Source organism: Rutidosis leptorrhynchoides, chromosome 4 (assembly GCF_046630445.1).
Source record: "Rutidosis leptorrhynchoides isolate AG116_Rl617_1_P2 chromosome 4, CSIRO_AGI_Rlap_v1, whole genome shotgun sequence".
Lineage (NCBI taxonomy): Eukaryota > Viridiplantae > Streptophyta > Magnoliopsida > Asterales > Asteraceae > Rutidosis > Rutidosis leptorrhynchoides.
In genome coordinates, this window is record NC_092336.1 from 276422301 (window position 1) to 276444317 (window position 22017).

The 22017-nt window shown below is 34.4% G+C and overlaps 2 protein-coding genes across 4 annotated transcripts; both read right to left on the minus strand.

Moving 5' to 3' along the window:
- Positions 1-3970: 3970 nt before the first annotated feature.
- On the minus strand, positions 3971-5761 carry LOC139843566 (uncharacterized). Its single transcript, XM_071833677.1, has 3 exons — positions 5234-5761; positions 4580-4957; positions 3971-4465 (listed from the first exon to the last, which is right to left on the minus strand). The coding sequence occupies exons 1-3, from the start codon at positions 5615-5617 to the stop codon at positions 4424-4426; spliced, it is 804 nt and encodes a 267-aa protein (XP_071689778.1). The 5' UTR covers positions 5618-5761; the 3' UTR covers positions 3971-4423.
- On the minus strand, positions 5630-21450 carry LOC139843565 (uncharacterized). Of its 3 annotated transcripts, XM_071833676.1 has the most exons (6): positions 21323-21450; positions 19965-21003; positions 18258-19190; positions 17823-18060; positions 17095-17708; positions 5630-6130 (listed from the first exon to the last, which is right to left on the minus strand). In XM_071833676.1, the coding sequence occupies exons 2-6, from the start codon at positions 20895-20897 to the stop codon at positions 5771-5773; spliced, it is 3078 nt and encodes a 1025-aa protein (XP_071689777.1). In that variant the 5' UTR covers positions 20898-21003; positions 21323-21450; the 3' UTR covers positions 5630-5770. The 3 variants fall into 3 exon arrangements, with proteins under 3 accessions (XP_071689777.1, XP_071689775.1, XP_071689776.1); XM_071833674.1 differs by having other exon boundaries at positions 17095-18060; XM_071833675.1 differs by lacking the exon at positions 21323-21450 and adding an exon at positions 21190-21260 and having other exon boundaries at positions 17095-18060.
- Positions 21451-22017: the final 567 nt, after the last annotated feature.

The following is a 22017-nucleotide window of genomic DNA, read 5'->3' on the forward strand; positions in this document are numbered from 1 at the left end:
CTCATCACCTCCTCGATGGTAGGAGGCGTAGGTGGTGCAGGTGGTGTAGGAGTAGTGTCGGAAGTAGATGGTGCCTTACGGGCGACCTTAACCACCAATGGATCGGGTGGTATTGGCACAACCTGCTTACGGGCGGTGTTCCTAACTAGCTATCCTTGCTCATTCATGAACGGCTTGCCCCCGTTTACTCCGGGAATCACAGTACCATCGTACCGGTAACGCTTCTTTGGCGGGGTAGAGGGTGGTGGTACAGGCTCCTCTTCGGGATCCTCCTCTCTGCTCTCATCAGATGACGAACTTTCTGAATAGTCTGAGGGGGTGGTGCGGTCAGTGACCTTATAGAGGGTGGGGATGCGATCGTCTCATCGAACTCGGTATCCAAGTCTATGATGTGAGTGGGTGGTACGTCCAACATCTGAACCGGGAAAATAAGTTTTTCTGAGTCAGTAAGACTAATAGCAACACATAAAACTATAAGGGATAGTAGTGTCATGCAACAGTATTACGTAGTCGATAACAGGAAATAGTAGCATACAATAATACTAATAGCAGTTGACAATAGCATGCAGTAGTACCAATAGCAGATGACAAATAGCATGTTGTAGTATCAATTGTTAAACGGCTGAGTTGTAGATCAGACATATTAATGCATCCTAGTTGACTCAATTCTGACATACTAATGCAGCCCAATTTCCTACAACCTTTGCTCTGATACCATCTGTGACGACCCGTCCAAATCCACTATGGCCCGAGACATCAACCAGGTCTAAAATTATGGTCTACGCCCTCTATATGAGACATTTTGACCAAAACTTGCATTCATTACAATAAGGTTTCCCGAAATAGAAATTCGACATAAGTAGCAAGCTTCTACGAATAGAAATTGACATAAGCAATACGTGACTCAAAAATCAAGTCATAAACAAAGTATAGAAGTACAGTTTTAATTTATTGAATGCAAGTAAAAGTTTTAAAAATCTGCGACTCCAAATATGCAGACCTCTAACACAGTGGAAGCAAACAGCTAAGTACCTGAAAATAAAACATGCTTAAAAGTCAACACGAATGTTGGTGATATAAAGTTTTATTCCAAACAATAAAGTAAGGTAGACCACGAGATTTCAGTATTCGAAAATAGTATAAAAGCATATGTATGATGGGCACCTGGTAACTAAACTTAACGTCTTAAAGTCACCCCCTAATGTGTACACTGGCAAGTGTATAATGTCTACGAAGTATTAAACACCCATTAACTGCTAGCATGACTAGCCAGAGTGGGGTTGTCAAACCCTATGGATCCATATCTAAGATTCACGCTTATCGGTTAGAAAACCAATAATTAACCGTTACCAAGCTAAAGGGAATTTCGTGCATAACCCCACATATATAGTTTTATTACTCGTGTCTAGTATGTAAAACGTAAAACAGCGCATGTATTCTCAGTCCCAAATAGTTTAGAAGTTTAAAATGGGAACAATATCTCACCTTGAGTGCACAATCACGATATCAAGTAACAAGTAAGTAAGGTGTCAGTCCAACGTATCCTCAACCGAAGTTATAGTCACTTAGTCAATAATCTTATCTAATGAGTTTATAATTTGTTCAAGTCATACATACATACATCATCATCATCATCATACTCTAAGGAAAACTAAATTTTATATTTCAAAAAGAAGTCAGTTTTTAATACTCAACTTTGGATAGCTGTTGTTTCCTCTATAAGTAAGAAAATGATGCGGGGTCAGTGGCCAAGGCTCCGTTTGTGAGTCCTCTTGCCGCTATCCAAAAATCAGACCCCAACTTAATGTTGTTTGATCGTGGCGTCGGCCAAACCGTGAGCGGATCAGAATTTTCAGCACGTCGTAAGAAAAACATAGTGATTTGTCGGAGGCGTATTTCACAAATCGTGCAATCGATTTCAATGAGGCCTATATGAAAAATCATCTACACAACCTGAGAAATCCAAATCTTAAACTTCTTGAACCTCCAGGTGTGTTGTTTTGATCAGAATGGGCTGATCGAGTTGTTATGAACGTTTAGACACTTTCCAACTCAAGTAAGGTGCACTTTTATTGCATGTAAGCAATATAGATTCACCCCTTTTTGGTGTCCAAAGCTCTCACGTTGACAAAGTTTGCATCTTTATTACATGGAAGTAATAAAGCTTCAACCTTTAAAGTAATCAAAACTTCTACGTTCAACAAAATTGCATCTTTACTATATAGGAGTAGGAAAGCTTCAACCTTTTTAGCGTTTCAAGTTTCTAAGTGTGCAAAGGTTGCACCTTTATCATATTTAGATGATAAAGACTCAAGCTTTATGTTCAAGTTTTCTCCTTTATCACATTTAGATGATAAAGACTCAAGCTTTATGTTCAAGTTTGCTCCTTTATCACATTTAGATGATAAAGACTGAAACTTTATGTTCATATATCATATTTATGCATCTTTAGCACATGTAAGTGTTAAAGACTTGATTTTTATCACCATAAAAATCATAAAAAGGTTACTTGTAGATGAAAGCTACTACCTTTTGCAACTAAAGTGCTAAAGATTGCATCTTTCTTCCATTTACAAAACAATAACAAGTTTTTCATGGATCTTTAAGCTAGATGGTTAGATCTTCATGTTTTAAGAGACCATAAGATAAAAATCTTAGATCTAACAAAGATTCATGAGACCATAAGCTATAAAGCTTAGATCTAAACAAGATGCATGAGACCATAAGCTATAAAGCTTAGATCTTAGATGATGATGAATATGAAATCAAAAAGTATAAGATAGAGTGAAGATAAGCATGAAAAAGCAAGAAAACTTACAAGCTTTTTAAGAAATTGAAAAGGATTGAAACTAGAGCTAAAACGTCCTTAGAGCAAAATTCAAAACTTGAAAAATGATGAAGATAATGAGAGTGGTGATGTTGGCCGAATGTTTAAGGGAGGATAAGGTGGATTTTTTGTGTTGGTGAATGGACAAGAATGTTGAAAATCAACTACTAATGTAGTGGCAACTTTTGCTTTTTGGTTGGTGAGTTACTTTATGTTTAAAATGCTTAATTTTAATGGGTTAGCCAAGTTCCATCTAGCCCACTAATTTATTTAGGTTGGACCATAAAATAAATAATACTTCTAGTCCAAATAAAATGCTAAGTCCAAGTAGTGAGCTAGTGTACACAAGTAATTAATTAATTTCTATTAAAATAATAATTAATTAAATATTTATTATTAATAAATAATAAATAAAAATAATAATAATAATTCAGTTATTATTAAAGAAAAATGTAAGTCATCCAAATATTTAAGTCCTTCCGGCTAGTGACCTTAACGATCGAATTCATTCGAAAGTAAATTAAAGTAGGTTATTCAAGCTAATACGCGTTTCTGAAATATCGCGAATTATTTCTAAATAAGTCGTATCTTCAGAAAATAGTCAAGATGACAGAAGTATATATGCACATAAAATATACTACACATATACGAATGCAAGTCGAAAAAGTCAGGTCGTTACATTAGATGTGACAGTGATGGTGACCTTTACCCACTTACTCCTTCTCAAATGTTCAAAACTATTTTACTTGCATCGAACCCCTTTGGCACAACCGTTTAGGTCACCCTCGTGATCAAGTTTTAAACACTTTAATCTCCCATGATTTCTTTCATTGTAATAAGCCTAAGACTAGTACTTTATGTCACGCATGTCAATTAGGAAAATTTAAGTTATCATTTCATCATTTAGATTCTACTGTTTCTAAAACCTTTGATATTGTGCACTCCAATTTATGGACATCTCTAACTGTTAGTGAAGGGTATTAAAAATTACATGTTAGCTTTTAGATCAGCACACTCACTTCCTTTAGGTTTATTCCCTCAGAAAGTAATCTAATGATTATCTAATTCGAATTATCTAAATCGCCGTCAAATTTCAAAACGCAACGCTGAAAAGTAACTTGATAAAGAACTTCACGACTCCCGTTCTTCAAACTTTTACGACATGAAAAAAATGCAAAACAAATTGAAAAAGTGTCTTATTCAAAAACCCAATTTTTACATCCCTTACATGCCGTTCTTATAGAGATTTCTAAAGTTGCAACGGGAGAATTCATCCTGGAAGTGGGAGAACTACTGAAACTACGTGAGACCCTCATACCCTAAGACACTTAATACCTTAAACAACAAGTATTACCATCTTATTAACAAAGTATTATCTAATCAATCACCATAGCTACAAACAGGATCAACCGTCGGCTCATTATCGCCACCCAACTTCACCGGTTGCTCCTCATCATCGGCGACTATAACTTTCTTCCCCAGTTGTTTCCGTTGTGTCTGTATAATATATGAGGGTAAAATCACTCTGCCACATGACTGCTCTTTCATACTACGATGTAACATTCGGGGAGATGAGAGCTTGCACGTTATAGCTGGTTAGGTATCAGATACGTACCTTTCATCTTCAATATGGATGCCCTGAAAATAGATGACATATACGTATTGAAACACTAAATAGCTTAATCAACAACATATTAATAACATAGTAACATATAAATATAAATAATCAACTTCTTAATAACAAAGTATTACCTGACGCATCTCAACAGCCGCCAATAACATAGCAATAACTGTTTCCTGCTTGTCCACCCTCTTAACTAAGGTGGTAATGGTGGCATCTCGCGCGTCCAATCTGTTAACTAAGGTGGTAATGGTGGCTTCTCGTGCGTCCAATCTGTTAACTAAGTTGGTAATGGTGGCTTCATGTGCGTCCAGCCGGTCATGTAAGGATGCAACATATCCCTCACTTTGATTGATGTGGACGTGGTTCTCTCGCCGTGGAAGAAGATATAATGCAGGTGATGTTGTTTGTTGAGGGGTGTCACAAACAGTAGTCGAGCTAGCTGGCTCGTGATGGGATGATGTGGGGGTGTGATCCATTTGACTGTGTTGAGCGTTCTCATAAGCCTCCTGCATATTTGATTACATTATTAATTATAAGACTTCCACACTGTATATCTAAATTTATTGGTCCCCTTTCCGTTTTCATTTCAATATATTACTATTCTTTTTTGGGTGTGAAACCATATAAATATTGTATTGTATTATACATATAAAATTATAGATAGAAGAGCTATGACTCGGTATATGGTATTGTTGCCATACAAAAACAGAGTGTATTCAATAAAATACGTAAAATTCTGTTTTGATATAAAGACTAAGTTTTGTAAGATTGTGATAACTTACCTGGAATTCCAATGCTTGTTGAAGTTGTACTACCACCATTGATGCTGTTGGTGGTTCTTCTCTGTCATCATGTAAGCATTTAAAGGCAATCGTTGTAAATGTAACCAATGACTCCGATTCAATTTGTTCTTTTATACGCTCAAACACATCCGGTCTCTCTACATCATACTGGCCTTTAACCAAAGTGGCTAAAAAGTAGCGGCGATCTGTGTAGGCCAATGTCCCACACAAAAGCTCAAATAAGATCACACCCAAAGAGTAAATATCAGATTTTGTTGTTAAGATATGTGTTTCGGAATACAACGGGTCACAATAGCCAGGAGAGCCTCCAATTCCATCGTTATCGTAATCAATGTTCTGATTATTTGGATATGTTATGGACATATCAAATCCACAAACCTTTGCTTTCCAATCTCCGGTTAGAAGGATATTGGAACTTTTTAGGTCTCTATGTATCACAATATCTTGTTCTTCATGGGTTCCATGAAGGAATTTCAAACCATTGGCGATATCAATGCCTATCTTAAGTCTTTTGATCTATGTAAGCGTAGCATTGCCCAAGTGCCTATGGAGACTTCCGTTAAGTGCATACTCATAAACAATGAAGTTTTCAGTCACTTTCAAGTTTTCATTCTTTTTCTTACAATAGCCTATGAGACCGATGACATTTTCATGTTTATACTTGAAAGGAATTTCAAACTCTTTCCAATTGCCACGTGGTTTTTGACCAAATCTGATCATCCGCTTTACAATAACGGGCTTAGTTTCATTATCGTATTGAACTTCTCCAATGTACATTCCGTATCCCTTTTCTATATTGCAGTTGGTATTACTCAAGTGTTTCCCCTCCAATCTTATGTCTTCAGGTGACATTTCCAGCGTGTCTTTGCGGTTTTCCTGTGAATATGAAACATTTTATCAGTGAATCATGAGATATTTACCTGCTCTAGATAATATAATAACAATAACAATAATAATAATAACAATAATAATAATAATATCTGTGAAGCATGTGTCTTTAGTATATGTCTAAACATAACTCTAACAAATTCATTATTATTTGCTACATATAATATTAAAACAAAGGCCAATAGTTCAGCGGTGTGGTGGCAGAATATTTGTAATTGGGTGTGTGGATTTGCCCTTTATAAAAACAACTTGTGTAAATTGAGAGAAAAAGATATATACATTTAAGCATATATGATATACACTCGGCATTACTCCATTAAAAAATCATCTAACCTTTTTATACAACATCTATATAGTTTCTATTATATTGCTAAAATGATGATGTCATTATTAAGCTAATTTCTTTGTTAAGAAAAAATCAAAAAGAAAAAAAAAAATCTAAGCATGGTGGGTGATGTCATAAAATATGTGTTGGAAACAAGATATATCATATCATAGACTTCACTGTGTAATTTTCTCTCTCTCGCTACAGTGTTCTTCAATTCAGATCGTGTTCACACTGATCTGAACATCTTCTTTTCAGCCATCTTCTGGTGATTCTAGGCGGGATCAAACGCCGATCACCATGGTTGGGAATACTAGATTCGTATCTCTTAACAACGGTTGGTCTGCTAAAGAAAGACGCAACAAAAAAACAACATACAAGGTTGATTCGAAGCGATCGGTGAAAGATTTACAATCTTTCTTTGTGACTAACTTCCCTGATCATGCTGATTCAGATGCGTTAAGGAAAGTCTTCGATACATACGGTTATCTTGTTGACGTGTATATTGCTAAGAAACGTGCTAAGTCGGGTAAACGTTTTGCATTTATTCGATTTATGGGGGTTAAACATATGTTAGCTATGGAAAATAGGCTTGCAGATGTGTGGATGGGTACCTTTCACTTGTTCGTGGAAGCTTCTAAATTCGATAGCCCTAGTAACAAACGGGTCAACATTGCGCCTACGTTGAAGACACATAGGCAGGCAGCTGTTCCGACCATTGTTTCCTCGTTGAAGACTCCTGTGCAACATACTGTTCCGACATCACCGGTGAGAGATACCGACCCTGTGATATTGAACTCTGTTTCTAAAGGTCCCTCATATGCTTCTAAAATTTCTGATCCTTTTCTGCCGCTGAAGAAGATAGTAATTGAAGTTGATGATTTGATTTCTTTAAAAAAGGAAGATATGGTGGTGATGGTTAAAGTCAAAGAAATAGGTACTCTTTATACTTTATATCAAATGTTAATTACCGAGGGTTTCTCTGACTTTAAAATTCAATACATTGGAGGGTATTGGGTATGGATTAAGTTTGAAACCGTATCCACGTTTAATGACTTCAGGAGTAATTCAAATTTGTTATCAGTTTTTTCTTGTATAAAGGACGCTTCAGACGATTTCGTTGTTGATAATAGGATCGTTTGGATTGAGGTGTCAGGTTTACCTACGTGTGCGTGGGAAACGAATGCATCCAAGAAAGTGGCAGCTCTTTTTGGTCGTTTCCTATTCTTCGAATCAAATTGTAAGTTACCTTTATCTTCAACTTGTATGTGTATTGCTACTAAGGAGAAACGAGCTATTTCATCGCCTGCTACTGTTGGTATTAATGGGAAGGATGTTGAAGTTTATGTTCATGAAGTAGGTACATGGGCTTTTGATATAGATTCTACCATTGTTTCTGAATCTAAAGACGATGTGAGTGATGAAGGTGACGAGTTATGTAGTAACCAGTCGGAAAATTTTCATTATGTTGAAATCGGGAGTAAGTTTGATCACCTAAAGGAATTCGACGGGGTGGAGTTTGACTCAGTAGCCGATAAGCCTAAAGTAAATGTTGAGCCACATGAAGCGACACGGGAAAGGGCTCACAGTTCTGCCTCTAAAAGCGTTAACGAAGACCATGTTTATTCTTTTTATTCAGGTTCGGGTTCTAGTAACTCATATCCGCCAGGTTATACTGAAGAGCATAACAATAAAAGACTAAATATGGTTTCAGGAAGTTCGATTAATTGCCATACGCCGTTTACTGTTTTGAATCATGAGTTTGGGGCTAAGGGTATGGAGTCAAGTGATGATATTTTTGGTATTGGTGAATTACTTGGTTACAAATTGAAAGGTTGTACCAATATGTTGAATCGAGAACGTGTGTCTAACGGTTTTAAATGAAGATCATGTCCATTAATAGTTGCGGGTCAAAAGATTTTGAGAAACGGAGATGGATTCGCGAGTTGTGTGTGTCGATGAAAGTTCAATTTCTTTGCATTCAAGAATCTAAATTGTCTCGTTTACAATTGTTTCGTTTAAAGTCTTTTTGGGGAAATCCCAATTTTGATTTTGCTTTAAGTTTGGCTCGTGGATTTTCTGGTGGTATCATCTCGTTATGGGATCCGAATGCGTTCATTAGAAGTCAAATTTGGTGTGACGTTAACTATGTGATAGTTAAAGGTACTTGGATTCGGGAGAATGTAGATGTGTTTATGGTTAATGTTTACGCCCCGCAATCCTTAACGGATAAAATGTTATTATGGGAGATTCTTTCTTCGTTTATGACGGCCAATCCGGGCAATTATATTTGTATGGGGGATTGGAATGCGGTCAGAGTTCCGGGCGATAGATGCGGTTCAGAGTTTTATTCTCAAGATGCTCGTTGTTTCAATGATTTTATTGAGGCAAATGAGTTATATGAAATGTTTCTCGGTGGTCTTCACTTCACTTGGCGCACCAAAGACGGTACCAAACTTAGCAAACTTGATAGATTCTTTATTTCTAACAATATTTTTAATGTTGTAGATGATTTAAAAGGTTTGGTTCTTCCCCGTGGATACTCGGACCATGCGCCTATTCTGCTTTTCCAAGATAAGATTGACTTTGGCCCGACTTATTTCAAGATTTTTGATTCTTGGTTTAAACGTTCCGATTTCGATTCTGTGGTGTTAAAGTCGTGGGAATCTGTTATTGCTGCTGGCCATTCTGATATTGTTTCTAAAATGCGTGGTATGAAGGCTTGTCTTAAACAGTGGGCTTTCGACACCCGTGTCAAAGAGGCAGGTCGTGTTAATGATATTGCGAAACAGATTGTTGATCTTGATGCCATCATTGATTCTGGTATTAATCCTTCTGATGTTGTTTCGAGGCGTAATTCTCTTTTCAATGAAAGGCATGATTTGTTGATTCTAAAAGATTTAGACGCTATTCAAAAAGCTAGAATAAAATGGGACGTAGAGGGTGATGAAAACTCGAAGTTTTTTCATTGTTCTCTTAAGCACAAACGTAGTTGTCAACAGATTCAGGGTCTTATGATTGATGGCAATTGGGTTGATAATCCTACCACTATTAAACAGAAGTTCTTCGACTTTTTTCAAGATAAATTCGATGTTGTTAATACAGGGGCTGAATTTTCCAACATTGTTCCTCGATATAAACTGTCTAGGAAGGAGGCTGGTTTTCTAGAAAGAGATGTGGACGATTTAGAAATTAAAGACGCGATTTGGAATTGCGGGAGTTCCAAGGCGCCTGGGCCGGATAGGATTTCTTTTCGATTCTTAAAGACATATTGGGATTTATTTAAAGTCGATATGTGTAGAGACATCCGTTTGTTTTTTTCTACTTTTTCTATGCCTCAGGGTGCTAAATCGGCTTTTATTTCTCTTATTCCGAAGGTAAAAAACCCTGTTCTTATTAATGATTTTCGGCCTATTTCTTTGGTGGGTTTTTTCTACAAGATTATTTCTAAGATTCTTACGAACCGGCTTCTGTTTGTCATTGATAAAGTTATTAGTCCCGTGCAATCTGCGTTTATCACAGGTCGTCAGATTCTGGATGGTCCGCTAATTCTAAGTGAGATTTTAACTTGGGTGAAAAATAATAAACAACGAAAATTGTTATTCAAGGTTGATTTCGAGAAAGCATACGACTCTGTTAATTGGGAATTCCTCTATTTCATGCTAGATTCTTTGGGCTTCGGGCAAAAATGGTGTGCTTGGATCAGAGGGTGTCTTGAATCGGCCAAAACGTCAGTTCTTATTAATGGAAGCCCGACTCGTGAGTTTACTATTAAACGTGGCTTAAGACAAGGAGACCCGCTCAGTCCGTTCTTGTTCCTTATTGTTATGGAAGGTCTTCACTTAGCTTTCCAACGTGCCATGGAAAGTAACTTTATTCATGGAATTAGCATCGGTAACGATAATATGAAATTTTCTCATTTTTTCTATGCGGACGATGTTATTATAATCGCTGATTGGTGTTTGCTAGAATTAAAAAGAATCCTCGTTATCCTAGAGATATTCTTTTTGGTTTCGGGCCTCCGGATAAATGTTTCCAAATAGCATCTTTTCGGCATCGGTGTTCTTGATAGCGAGGTAATTTCTTTTGCTAATGCTACAGGTTCTAGAGTTGGTACGTTTCCGGCGAATTATCTTGGGATTCCTATTGGTTTAAATATGAAATTAAAATCTAGTTGGGATTCGTTGGTCGATAAGTTCCGCTGTAGATTATCTTCTTGGAAAGCAAGTCTCATTTCTGCAGGTGGTCGTCTGACTTTAGTGAAATCTGTTTTGGGTAGCATCGCCATTTACTATATGTCTTTATTCAAATGTCCAGAAACGATTTTAAAAAAGATTGAATCTATTCGAGCAAATTTTTTTTGGGGTGGTAACGGTGAGTCTAAGAAATTATTTTGGATTAAGTGGGATAAAGTCCTAGCTCCATTTGACAAAGGTGGTCTCAATGTTGGAAGTTTAAAAGCTTTTAATTTAGCTTTGATTAACAAATGGAGGTGGCGTTTTATTTCCAATTCGGATGATTTGTGGGGTAAGGTAATTATTTCTATTTATGGTAATAATGTTCTAAGTCCCACGTCTAATTGCTCTAGTACGTGGGGAAATATCATCTTAGCTTGTTCCAAAGCAACGAGGGACAGTTTGTTACCTTCAGATATTTTTAAGATGGATATTGGTAATGGTCGCAACACTAGTTTTTGGCACGATGTGTGGTGTGGTAATATAACTTTAGCCAATCAATTTAATCGTATTTATCATTTGGATTTGGGTAAAGATGATAGCATTGCTGATAAATACAATAATGGCGATTGGCAATTCATTTGGTCTAGAGAATCGATTGGAAGCCGAAATATCGAATTCGTCAATGATCTTCGTAGTAGTTTGAATGATTTTATTCTTACGGACCGCGATGATCTTTGGTTGTGTACTTTGAGTAATGATGGTTTTTACACGGTTAAAATGGCGATAGATTTTATAGATCGATGCAAGCTCCCAGGTTCTGGCGTTTCTACTACATGGTTCAAGTTCTTGCCTAGGAAAGTTAACGTTTTTTTGTGGCGTTTTAGACTTGATGCTCTAGCCGTTCGTTGGAACCTATCCGCGAAAGGTATAGACATTAATTCTATTGTGTGTCCTTTATGTTCTAATGGGGTCGAAACACGGGATCATTTATTTTTTGGTTGTTCGGTGGCGAGAAATCTTTGGCGCAAAATCAGGGTTTGGTTAGATTGTAACATGCCTTGTTTTACTTCATGGGATTCTTTTTTAGATTGGATACAGGGGGTTCATTTTTCTACTTCGTGTCAAAGTCGGATCGTGGCTATCATGTGTTCTTCGTTATGGGCTTTATGGCGATTTCGTAACGGTGTTGTTTTTAACGAACCATTTTGTAATCTTAGTAGTTTGTTTGATGTTATTAGATTACTTACTTTTCGTTGGATTAAACATAGGAGTCATTTAGTTTCAAATTGGAACTTATGGCTTTCTATGCCGTTGTAATCATCCCTTAGCGTCTTGCTAGGGATCGTTTGTTGGTTTTTTTTATATATATTCTTGGCCGTTATGGTTGTTATTGTCCCATCTTCTTAAATTGCATATTGCTCTTGTTATTTTGTGTGCGCAGATTTTGGATGTTTGCCTAATTGGGTTAATTTATAGAGGTTGAGGGGCGTATATGCAAACATATGTCTGGTATAATATGAGAAAGATTTAATGAGGGGATGGATGATATTTCTAAATAGTTAAAACTAGTTCGGCCCACGCGATGCGGTGGGGGCTTTCGGCCGGCATATTCATATTTAACGTAGTTTTATTTACGGAAGAGAAGACGGCCCATGTGTTATGCGTCGTTGTTAGTGTCGTCGTCTTTAGTGTTTTTTAAAATTTGTTCATTTCAAACGTAGTTAGTTTCGTTTTGTTGATAAAATTATTTCGAGCCTGACGGTGCTGGCGAAAAAATTTAACGAGCAGGAAGATACGGGTTGTCGTTGTGTTTAGCGTTTTTTAAAAATTGTTCGTTTCCAACGTAATTAGTATCATTTTCTTCATAAAATTATTTCGAGTCTGACGTTGCTGTCGGAAAAATTTAACTCGCGGCGAGCGGGAAGATACGGGCTGTCGTTGTGTTTAGCGTTTTTTAAAAAGTGTTCGTTTCGAACGTAGTTAGTTTCGTTTGGTTCATAAAAATATTTCGGGTTTAACGGTGTGGTCGGTGAAATTTAACTCGGAGCGAGGAGGAAGATACGTGCCGTAGAAGCGTTTGGATGGAGTTTTTATTTTAAATGAGAGTATTTACACTTTAAACCCCTGAAATTTGGTGTAATTTTGTAAGTTGAATAAAGTTGAGGGGGGAAAAATGAAAATTTCGAGTGTGAAAAGGGGCTGCAACTTTTGTCGTTTTTGCATTGAGAAAACGATCAAAAACTCCATTTTTAGCTGTTAAAAATAAAATAAAATAATATAAAGTGTTAATAATAAATAATTATTAGACTTTTACATTATAAAAGCACAATCATATCGACACTAGGGATGGCAATGGATCGGATATGGATCGGGTGAGGTCGTATCCATATCCATATCCATTTATTTTTTTTACTTTTCATCCATCCATATCCATATCCGTCGGGTGAAGCGGGTTAATGGATAATTATCCATATCCGTTTAAATTTATTTTATTTTTAACAATTATAAGCGGTGGTTCACTATATACGATCAAAAGTAATATTTTTAATAGTTTATGCGACCCAAAGTTACATTTTACTAATCTATATAATAAATATTCAATAGATAACCTATTAAACGTGTAAAGATATCGACATGTAAGTTGCTTATTTTTAGTTACATGGAATCACATTTGAACCACCAAAGTACGATAAATACATTTGATTATTTAAACAAAACAAAATATAAGAAAAAAGTTATATTTTTAGAAAAAATATAAAGAAAGATGAATATGAATATAATTAATGAAATATCACTACATAAATGATACTAATTTGAGTGAAAAATTTATATATTTAGTTATTTCGGGTGAAAGCGGGTTTATCCATGGATGAAATTTTTTCATCCACATCCATATCCATTTAGATCGTCCATATCCACGAATAATCGGGTGGATCGGATGAATATCCACTGGATCGGGTATCCATTGCCATCCCTAATCGACACACCATTCACAAAAAAGGTGTTTAAAAAATCCTGATTATAATTATCCAAAAGTTACAAACACCCCTTGACAGTTGAGTGAATTCTGTATTAAAAACCCACCCGCTTAATGGTTTTTTTTTTTTTTTTTTTTTTTTTTTTTTTTTTTTTTTGTAACTTGGGTATCCAACATTTTTTTTTAACTGATTAATATTCCAGAGCAACTACCCGTTTTGCGAGCAGCCCGGAGTCATTGCAGGCGAACATCCGTGGCCATGAGGGAGAATAACTTTGTAGGTGCAAGGAATCGAACCATTAACCTCCACATTGAAGGGTCAGAGTTTTACCATACTACCACCAATATTACCCGCTTAATAGTTGAAAGGCTTTTGTAATAGAAAATAATGGTACATAGAGGTACCTAATCAAATCTCATGATAGTGTGACTTTTTCAACAAAAATAGTAGACGTAGTTAGTCTAATACCGTAATACTCCCTCCTCCCAATTTATAATAGATCATGTTTCTTTATGTTTCTTTTTCGGGTTATCCAGTCCACTATTTTGAATTATAAAATGAAAAGAATCTTAAATCAACTTGGTTAAGGGTAGCCTATGGGGTTATGAGACACCATTAATTTTAAATTTTCATGTAGTAAATAGCTTTTAAATTATATACAACACCACTATATTTAACTACATGACTTCATATATTTTTTGAATTTATAGTTCTCCTTTTAAATCGTATAAAACACCGTTAAATATAACTGCTCAGACCACATATATTTTTCGAATTTATAGTTTTTTTTTAAGGTAAATAACCACTAAATTAACATTCAAATATAATTAGTGCTAGAAACAAAATTCAGGACATCATAGTTTTAATCCCGAAATCACCACTGAGGGTAAAAATGTTATTTTACACTGATTTAAAAAAAGTAAGGGGTGTTTGACTTTGCGATTGGAGTTTGAATTTTTTATTATTGCGTTTATAAGTAGTAAATAATTAAAAATTAAGTGTTTGGCAAATAAATGGTAAAATCAATTTTATGCATTTTTTGAGCTCCAAGTCGTGAAAATCAAGAAGGAAGGAGGTACTGCAGAGAAAGAGTAATTCTCAATAAAATTAGTGAAATGACTGGTTGAACTACGTGTTTGTTTAAACGAAATATTTTAATAATATGTTTTAGGTATTAAGTGAACGTAAACGCTAATGTCAATTAGTTTAATGACTCGTGGAACCACAAAGTCGGACTAAGAAACTCGCCAACTGAACATTTCATCAAAGACTTAAAATGCATATTAAACAATCTACATCCAATCATAAGAGATAATATTGGTTGTCATTTTATTTTAAAAGTGTAAATTAAAATAAAAATTTAGAATTTATTTCCTTCTGCCTAACTTTTATACCTTCCCGTACCCAATTCAGAATAATTAATTAAAATAATTCAAAATAATTAATAAGATTTAATAGAAACTACAGATTTAATTATAATAATTAAAATAATTATTAATAAAAACTACAGATTTAATGACATCACCCACCACGGTTAAATTTTTTTCTTTCGTTTTTTGATTTTTTTAAACAAAAATTAGCCTAATAATGACATCATCATTATAGGATTTTATTAGAAACTATAAATAGTGAAATGATCCGTGGAATCACGGGTTAGTTTAAACGAAACAGTTTAATGATACGTTTTACGTATTAAGTAAATGTAAATTCTAAAGTCATTTAGTTTAATAACCCGTTGAACCACAAAGTCCGACTAAAAAACTCGTCAAATGGGCATTTCATCAAACACCTAAAATGTGTATTAAACAATCTACATCCAATCATAAGAGATAATATTGGTTGTCATTTTATTTTAAAAGTGTAAATTAAAATACAAATTTAAAATTGGTTTCCTTCTACCTAGCTTTTAAACTTTCTCGTACTCAATTCAAAATAATTAATTAAAATAATTCAAAATTATTTAATTCTAATAAATAAATAAATATTAATAGGATTTAATAATAATAATCAATTAATAATATTTAATTTTAATTCAAAATTATTTAGATTAATGACATCACCTATTATGTTTAGATTTTTTTCTTTTATTTTTTAATTTTTTTTAACAAAAGAATTAGCCTAGTAATGATATTATTATTATAAAATTTTAATAGAAATTATAGATATTTCATCATCTTATTTTAGTAGTCTACCCCTACATATACTCTACTCCGTAATATCCCGTACTTTTATAGATACAGTATAAGTATATTATTGTCAACGATAATATAGATACCATACCTTGTTACTTTTATTTTTTAGACTTGCTATTTCAAATCTTCGCGTACTTCCCTTTTCTTTCTTTCTTTTTTTACTATTTATTTATCTTTCTTGGCAACTTGTCAGACAATATATTGTCAGGAACGGAGCTTATTAGGTGTAGGAGGGGGCCCTCGCCCCTCCAAAAGTTTCATTAAGTAATATTATTTTGTAGCCCTTTAAGTTACGGACGTTTAAGCTTTTAAATCAACTAAATCGGAGTCCGTATGAAGAAGATATGACGAAATTGGTGATGGTGCGCAGATTTTGTTTTCATCAACAATCTACTTCATTCTTTCATATCTTTTGGGCATTTTTACCTTAAAATCAATTTTAAAGCTAAAATTTAAGAAGTTAACTTTGATAATGTACAATTAGAATCGGTATTGTCACCTAAAATGCATATAAAATATGCAATTTTATTCAACAAAGTTAGCGTTTTTCTTGTTAAAAATATAACACATATTAGAAAAAATTGGGCCCCTTCAACCATAATGTTCAAGCGCCGCCACTGTATATCGTCACTGTCGGTGACAATTCAATGATAAGACTTTTGTGGTGCATGAAACAAATATAGTTACATTTCGATATATCCGACGTATATAGGGAGTATTTTTATTAATTAAAAATAATACAGAGTAATATAATATGTTACGATATACATTTACATGTACACATATTGATATATTACTATATATATATATATATATATATATATATATATATATATATATATATATATATATATATATATATATATATATATATATATATATATATATATATATATATATATATTTTGATATATTACTATATTTTAAAGCTATATATATTGTATAATAGCTTGGTAATAATCATAAAAAATATACAATAAATCTTAATTTTATAACTTCAAAAAAATGTCCATTTTAGTAATCAAATTCAAACACCATTTATCAAAATTGCGTTTTGTTACAGCTGATTATTTAATTATAATTATTTAAAAGACATAATCAATTTTCAAAACGCAAATCCAAACATCCCCTAAGTAGTTTAAATATGTTTGTTTTAATTGTGTGTTTTTTGGGACAAAGTGTGAGTATTAACCAAAAGTATGTTGCTTTTTAAACAATTTCCTTGTATCAAAGATGCTATGAAATGAAAAGATGTTGTACTTATGAAATATGGACTTACTTGAAAATATAATGCTTTCTTAAGTCCGTCGATGACTTCTTTCATTTTTGGACGATCGACTTGAGCTTCTGCCACACATTTACATGCGACCTCAAAAAATTGATTGATAGAATCTTGACTTGGTCCTATTTTTGTTGTAGAACTAAGTTCGTGAGCTTCTTCCATGATTGTAAAATCTACTAGTTTCATCAACTCCCCATCTTTGGAGCGCACTCGTGCGATAGGTGCGATCCCATTCCCATTTTCTTTCTTGTAAATTGGATGATAGGCTACCTTTCCTGATAGGATTTCAAATAAAACAACTCCAAACGAGTATATATCTGATTCTATTTTCAACTTACCTTCCTCATATTCTGGATCTATATACGTAAGTGTGCCTGCGACATGTTTTGTGTTGATGGTGCTGGACGGGTGATTCTTAGGGTGAAATATCGAGAGCCCAAAATCAGCAATCTTGACCTCCAAATTCTCACCCAACAAAATATTCGCACTTTTGATATCACGGTGTATTATACATTTCTTGTCGCCATTAGGTGTGTGAAGGTAATTTAGTCCGTACGCAATATCAAGGCACATCCTTAAACGTTGCTTCCATGAAAGCTTACTCAGTTTGCCTGTTGTCAAATAGTCATCGAGACTTCCGTTAACGGAATACTCGGTAACAAGAATGTATCGATCAGAATCTTCAAAGCAAAATCCAAGAAGAGAGATTATGTGGCGATGCTCACATATACGAATTATATCAAGTTCGTTAATGAACCCTGAATTCAGTAGCTCACTTTCTGTCCTCGGAATGCATTTTATAGCTACGGTGCGTTTTCTACACTCTGTTTTATCAGAAAAGTTGAGTTCTGCTCTGTACACCTCTCCATATCCGCCTGTTCCAATAAGTGTTTCAGTAAAACCATTGGTGGCCGTCTTTATGTCGCTAAGTTCAAACGTTGTATGCTTCAAGGAAGTTTCTTCCTGCATTCAATGTACATTGTGCATGTGTTAAGGAAAGCGAATAGTGTTGTATACTATATTATATGCTATCAAAGATGATAATTAGTAAGTTTTTTAATAATTTAGTTTCGTTTATACGTTGTTAATTCTCATTGAAGAGGTTCAGAAATTCTAGAAAACAATAGGATAAATTCTCCAAACATTAGTACTGGACTTACTTGAAAAGTTAATGCGCTATTAAGGGACTTGATGATGACTTCTAGTGTTGGACGCTCGGCTTTAGTTTCTGACAAACATTGGCGTGCGATATTTACATATGCTTCCAAAGAACGTGGATCTGGTCCTTTCACATTACTGTACTCACGAACTTCGTTCGTTATATTAGGATCTACCATATTCTTTAGTGTTCCCTTTTTAAAGCATCTTCGTGCAATGGGTGCAAGCCCCTTCTTATTTTCCATTGTGTAATTTGGATCTTTGGCCAACTTCCCAAATAGGATCTCAAATAAAACTATTCCATATGAGTAAATTTGTTTCAGATACTGGACATAGTTTTCATGTAAGTACTCATTTGTGTAGTATACGAACCTAAAGGTAGCTATCTTAGCATTCCACTTTTCATCCAACAGAATATGTGTGCTCTGAATGCCTTGATGTAATTTTCTTGGTCCAACACCCTCCATATTGTTGTGTAAGTAGTACTCCAATCCTTGTGCAATATCAAGGCCGATTTGTATTCGTTGCTTCCAATTAAGATTGGTTTTTTCGCTGAGATGATCAGCAAGAGTTCTTTTATAAATAGCGCATGATTCAAATATAAGAATCATCTCACAACTTTCCCAACAAAATCCAATAAGAGACACTATATTTGGATGCTTACGACACCTCGCAAGCATTATAATCTCTGCAGTGAACTCTTTTACTACTCGTTTGTAGTTTTTACTGATGTTGCGTATTATAGTTACTGGGCCACATATCTTATGAAATTCACCTTCACTATTCCCTTCATCAATTTTAATATCAAAATGGTTTAGGTCTGCTTGGTACACCATATAATCCTTGTTTGAACTGATGAAGTATTTTGAGGCAAAGTTCTCGGTGTCCAACATTATACCACTAAGTGGAATCTTCAAGTATGCATAATCTTTCTCCTGAAACATTGTGTCATGTAATGACAACATGAGAGTACGTCAGAGGGTATAAATTAAAGTTAGCAAAGATATACAATGAAGCAACCTCTTGAGTTAAATTTGTTTATTATATCACTGCTAAAAATGAATTTGTTAGAATGAATTCGTTTAGTTTATCAATTGGATTGAGACACGCTGAATGGATATAACCTTTTTATAAGCTTGATGTTCCGGACATATGTATAATTATTGTTTAGGTTAACATCATAAGAACGTTTTGCATTTTTGACTTAGAGTAATCTCTTTATATTTGTTATTGGCCCAACGTAAAAGAAGCCAATTAAATCAACCAAGAAGTTGTGGGCTCCATAAGGTTAAAATACCGGCAAACCCCCAAACTACCTAAGGCCCATCACAAGAGAGCTAAATCAAACTCACATAATGAGCCACTCCAGCTTGTAAGTGACCATAATCAAACCATAAATATTAAGAAAACTAATATTTGAAACCGGCCTCTTAGTTACAAATCGAGCTATTAGTTACAGCTAGATCGAGTTGTTGTAAATAAGTTTTTGGTTTGGGTAAGTGAACCATAATCAAACCGGCATCTTTAAAAAGAACAATTGAAACTTATTTTATTGTTAAAAAAAATATTATAAACCGAACCTCGACCACGTACTTCCATTGTTTTCCAAATTCGTTCATGTCAAGTAATTAATTAGATTGATGAGCAATATTATTCATGTCATTCTGAAAGAAAGAAATGTTAAATATTATCTAAAGCATTTCTCTTACAAGTGTTTCATGTATTGAAATTAGGTCAGATGCATCCCGAAGTCTTTCCACAATCACATCCATAGTGGAGCGTTTCTTGACACAATCATAAGCTATTTGTGAGAAAATGGGAATTGATAGTGGGTGCATTTGTTTCCTCAGATCAGGATTGATCATATCCTCCAGTTTTCCCTCTTCATAAAGACGTGTAGCGTCTGAAACAAGATATTTATTACTCGTATCTCCCATTTGTGCTTTCCTCTGTAAGAGAACTTCAAACAATATTACACCCAATGAGTAAACATCAGACATATGGGCCGTCCACCCTGATGGATCTTTGTAGCAAGATGGTGAACGAAAGACAACATCATATCCTGTATGAAATCCAAAACAAAATAATTTAGCTTCCCAATCTTTATCCAACAAGATTTTAGAACTCTTGATATCATGATGATAGCCACCATCTAAACAGCGTTCCATATCCTTATGAATGTCTCTTAATGCACGTGCGACACCTAGACATATTTTCAATCTTTGGGACCATGTGAGGTTTGGATCACTTAGATATTTATCCAGACTTCCATTACTTTCATATTTGAAAACCATCATCATCTTACCTTCGTCATCACAAAACCCAACAAAAGACAAGATATTTCTATGATTTAGACAAGAAAGTGTGGCAACCTCTTTCAGAAACTCAAAATATTGTAGCCCCGATGAAGAATGAAACCTCCTTATACAAACATCGATTTCTTCTTTAGAGCTGAGTTTTCCTTTGTGAACATCAGAAATACTACCTTTATTGATGAGACTACCATCCGAAAATTTGTTGGTAGCGGATTCGATGTCCTTAAGTGGGATATGAAACTTAGCAATTTTTGGCCTCAAAATATCCACCACGTCATGAGACTTTACGTTCCGTAAAGCAACAAGAATATCTTCTGATGAACTCATGCTAAGGATTTGGTAGAAGTAACACTTTTCAATTATGAGCTTCGCGTTGTTTCTCAAATGAGTCAGTACATTTTCTCCTGCGCAGACCGTATCTTCCGATGCCTTTCTGCAATCCACAAACCAACACGGATTTTCAAGGTGTTTGTCGATATGTAGTAATTAGTTCAAACAAAAAAAAAAAAAAAAAAAAATTAAAAAAAATCAACCTAAAACATCATCAATAATCATTAATATTAGACAAACAAATAATTCCTCCAAATAAAACATCATCTTTAATGAATGGAGTCTTGACCTCTTTAAATTGCCCGCGTGTGATATATGTGTTGGATAAATAATCTCAAGTAATATTGAGTTTTAAACTTGTTCAATAAGTCTCTGTTTGCTACTGGTGTGTGAAATATAATGGATTCTGAAGTAATCCTTACCTAATGTTAGGAAGTGGAGGTGGAAATATGAGAGTTTGCCGGCAGTCAAGATGAGTTCCCCGGAAGTTTTATTACCCCTATCTTTAATTCTTTGAATTGAATATGGCAATTAAACCATTTTCTTTCTGTACGATATATGATGAAAAGGGGGATCCATCTATAGAAATAAATCAGTCTTCGCGTTTACTTTTTAGCTATTCAAATGCAAGTTAAGTATTTTTTAAATATTACTTCGTCATTTAATTATTACATTATTAATGTATTAGTTAAGGATTATTATATCATTTGAATATTAATTACGTAGTATTAATTATAATTTATTATTAATATTAATATAAATAAACAACCAAGTGGCAATAAATCAGTCTCCACGAGTGTTCATCGGTTCGGTTTTCGGTGCATTTGGTTTTGAAATTTGTTTAAGCAAAACCGAACCAAAACCCGAATTCAAAATGAAAACCGAACCGAAACCGAAAATCTAAATCAAATTCGGTTCGGTCTCGGTTAAAACCGAAAATCATGAAAAAATTCAAAACCATGGTAGTTTAATTGGTACGTTACTGATGTCTTAGTTATTTACAACCTAAAACAATGACGTATTATTAAATTATCAAGAATTCGATGATTTATTAATATTTACAGTTTAATTGTGACGTTTACTATTTTCAAATTAAGAAGATGAACGTAATAAGTTG